At 41.4% G+C, this 2,916-nt stretch overlaps 1 protein-coding gene across 1 annotated transcript; it reads left to right on the plus strand.

The window, feature by feature from the left end:
• Positions 1-2,691, plus strand: LOC120555311 (galactose-specific lectin nattectin-like). Its single transcript, XM_039793973.1, has 5 exons — positions 1-75; positions 1,410-1,528; positions 1,608-1,723; positions 2,301-2,432; positions 2,557-2,691. The coding sequence occupies exons 2-5, from the start codon at positions 1,456-1,458 to the stop codon at positions 2,674-2,676; spliced, it is 441 nt and encodes a 146-aa protein (XP_039649907.1). The 5' UTR covers positions 1-75; positions 1,410-1,455; the 3' UTR covers positions 2,677-2,691.
• The last annotated feature ends 225 nt before the right edge of the window (positions 2,692-2,916 follow it).

Here is a 2,916-nt window from a genome sequence, read left to right on the forward strand (position 1 = left end):
CCGGATGTACTAACGTCATTTAAACTCGCCGATGGCGGTAAACTTTCGTTCATCAACAGAAGAGAGCAGACGCCGGTAAGCCACAAAGACTGCATGTTAACCTCTGTTACCTTTTAAACTAAAAAAAACAGCAATGTAGTTAACGAAGACATAAGTGTTGTGTGATGATTAAAATTGTGATGTTAGTGGCATAAACTGTATGGTTTTAAACAATAGAGAATGATATATTGATGGATGTGGCTATAGCATATAAATCACCGCAGTATTGCTGTAAATATGTGCACAAGAACACTACGGGATTACTGTGTGGAATCTGATGAATGGCTAGTTTAACCGATGACTTGAAACCAGTAGCCTATGATAGGTAACCGAGCATATTGACATGCTAACAAGACCTATACAGGACATTTACACTTCGTGTGTTGAGAGCCAAACTAGGCGTGGCCGGCAGCTATGCTGCCCGTTTAAATTTTTTTTTAAGTGATGTGCGTTTTTTTTTTTTTTTTGCCATTTTTTACAGGCGCACGGCCTTTAAAAAAAATAAAATAAAAAAGTGATCAAAAATTGTTTGCATTTCAGAACCTTAGAAAATGGACAGCGGCCGAGGCGAACACACATGCCTATTAACTCGATAATAAAGCCGTAAAGTAGGCTTTCATCTCCGGACAGAGCCACTTCTCACATACAGATAGGATTGGAGATGAAAAGTTCAACTGACACGTAACAGCGACGAGCTCCGTGGGAAATTAAGAATCAATGCCACCGACATAACCAATCGCACTATGACAGACGCTCCACTTAGCACCAACTGCAATGTTCAATTTTAAATTAATGTTGCCTACTGGCAGTCTGGCACACGTGGGTGCTCAGTATTTTCCGTGGGTGCTCGATCTCCGGAGCACCCACGGTAACGGCGCCTATGCTCTGAACCACGTAAATTGTCATTGATTTTATAGTTCAACCTCTGAGGGAAAACTTTAACACAGATTTTTATTCTTATTGTATAATGTCGACTGACATTTTCAGGAACACAGTTAAGGAAATTTGACAAAGTCATGGATAAGTATTGGTTAAACTGCGTATGAACCCTAAATTATGGTGGAATCTTGTTGTGCCTGGCAGTGATATTGAGAAGTCTAATTTCCACATTTCCTACGCTGACAATGTATTGCCAGCTTTCTTTCCTGGCTTAGGAAGCAGCAACAGTATTGCTTTTTGCCTATAAAACTGTCTGTTCTTCACATTTCGGTAGGATTATAGTTTCCTCTTCTTGTGTAAAATATGCGGCTTTGGACTTAGAAATGGCAATAGAAATAAATCCAGGGTATGTTGATCGTGCTTCGTAGTACAGGCCTATGGTAAAGAAATAGGCGGGCAACTATTCACACTTCAAACTGTCACCTATTCAGATCATATTCCAGCTGTGGAGCACTGAGAGTGAGTGAGGCCTGAGCAATGCGTCCAGCTGTGGTAACTGCTGTCTTGCTGTTGGTGAGCATCCTGGACACTGTGACAGCCAAGCCTGATTGTAAGTACTTTACCACTACCAACATGTTATTAAAATACAAAAAACAAACATTTGTTCATTAAAGAACTTGTTTCCACAGATCCCAACTTTTGTAAACGTTTCTTATTTCCGCCATGTGGTGAGGGAGGGAGTCGCATTGCTGTCGATCGCTGCGTTACATTCATGAGGACTAAAAAAAATTTCAATGATTCACAGGTGTGACACACACACACACACACACACACACACACACACACAGTATAACTAGAACTGCAAGCAGTATGATTGTACTGCAGAAAGTAGTGTTGCTGTAAAAATGGTGGGAAAAAGGCAATTAACAATGGAAGAGACAGCCCATCATAACACTTGTTGTGACACAATGTTGGTCTTTCCTACAGAGAAATTGCGAAGAAAGTCAAGGTGTCAGTGAGTACAGTATTCTTCACCATCAAAAGGCACTTAGAAACTGGGGGAAACTCTGACAGGAAGAGGTCTGGCAGACCCAAAGCCACAACAGAATCAGAAGCCAAGTTTCTGAGAGTCAACAGCTTGCGTGATAGGCAGCTCACAGATCAACAGCTTCACCAAATTCCTTGTTTGTCTACGCAAACCTGGCCAATAAAGCTGATTCTGATCAAACGGAAAGCATTTTTCTCCCATCCCTGAATGCTGTGTGGACTTAGTCAAACCGTCCTGCAGCGCTGTAGAGGAATGTCTGGCAATGCGAGGCTAGTCTCCTTGGGCTTGGATAATAAACTGAAGACTAACATGCTTACGTTTCTGTTCATTTCAGGCACACTGTCTCTCCTTAAAAAGCGATCTGGTGTCTCTACACAGTGATTACGAAGTGAACTTCATGACTTGTTTGACCTGGTATTCTGCTAATCTTTCCAAGAAATTTTGGATTGGAGCCAAAAGATCAGGGGTAAGCAGTGAGTCTTTTTGGCTAGGTTAGTCAACTCATTGATGGATGGGAGGAAAGACTCTAATGTATAATAGAGGAGTATGTGAGTCACATCATCGCTGCTCTTCACCTTTATGTTTTTCAGGGTGTGTTTGGATTCACTGATGGCTCTAAATTCAACTATAATGCATGGCAACCTGGGGAGCCAAGCAACTCTGGACAAGACAACTGCGTCGAGTCAGACTCCAATGGTAAGGAAAAATAGATGAGTAGCGAGCATGTTTGCAGTTTTAAGAATGGGTTGAGGCCAAAAATGGACTTTTAATCATGGAAAAATAGTCTTTTGCCTTGAATTTCTTTTTTAAAGTGTATTACAAGATCCAGAACAAAGCTAGAAGTGTTGTGGGGCTGACAGAACCTTCTAAGTTCAAATTCATGACCTTTGGGTTTGACCGAAAGAATAAGATAGCGGATATCTGCCCTCCTTCTGAACAGGTGGCATTCA

This window comes from Perca fluviatilis, unplaced genomic scaffold (genome assembly GCF_010015445.1).
Source record: "Perca fluviatilis unplaced genomic scaffold, GENO_Pfluv_1.0 PFLUV_unplaced_scaf_71, whole genome shotgun sequence".
Taxonomy (NCBI): Eukaryota; Metazoa; Chordata; class Actinopteri; order Perciformes; family Percidae; genus Perca; species Perca fluviatilis.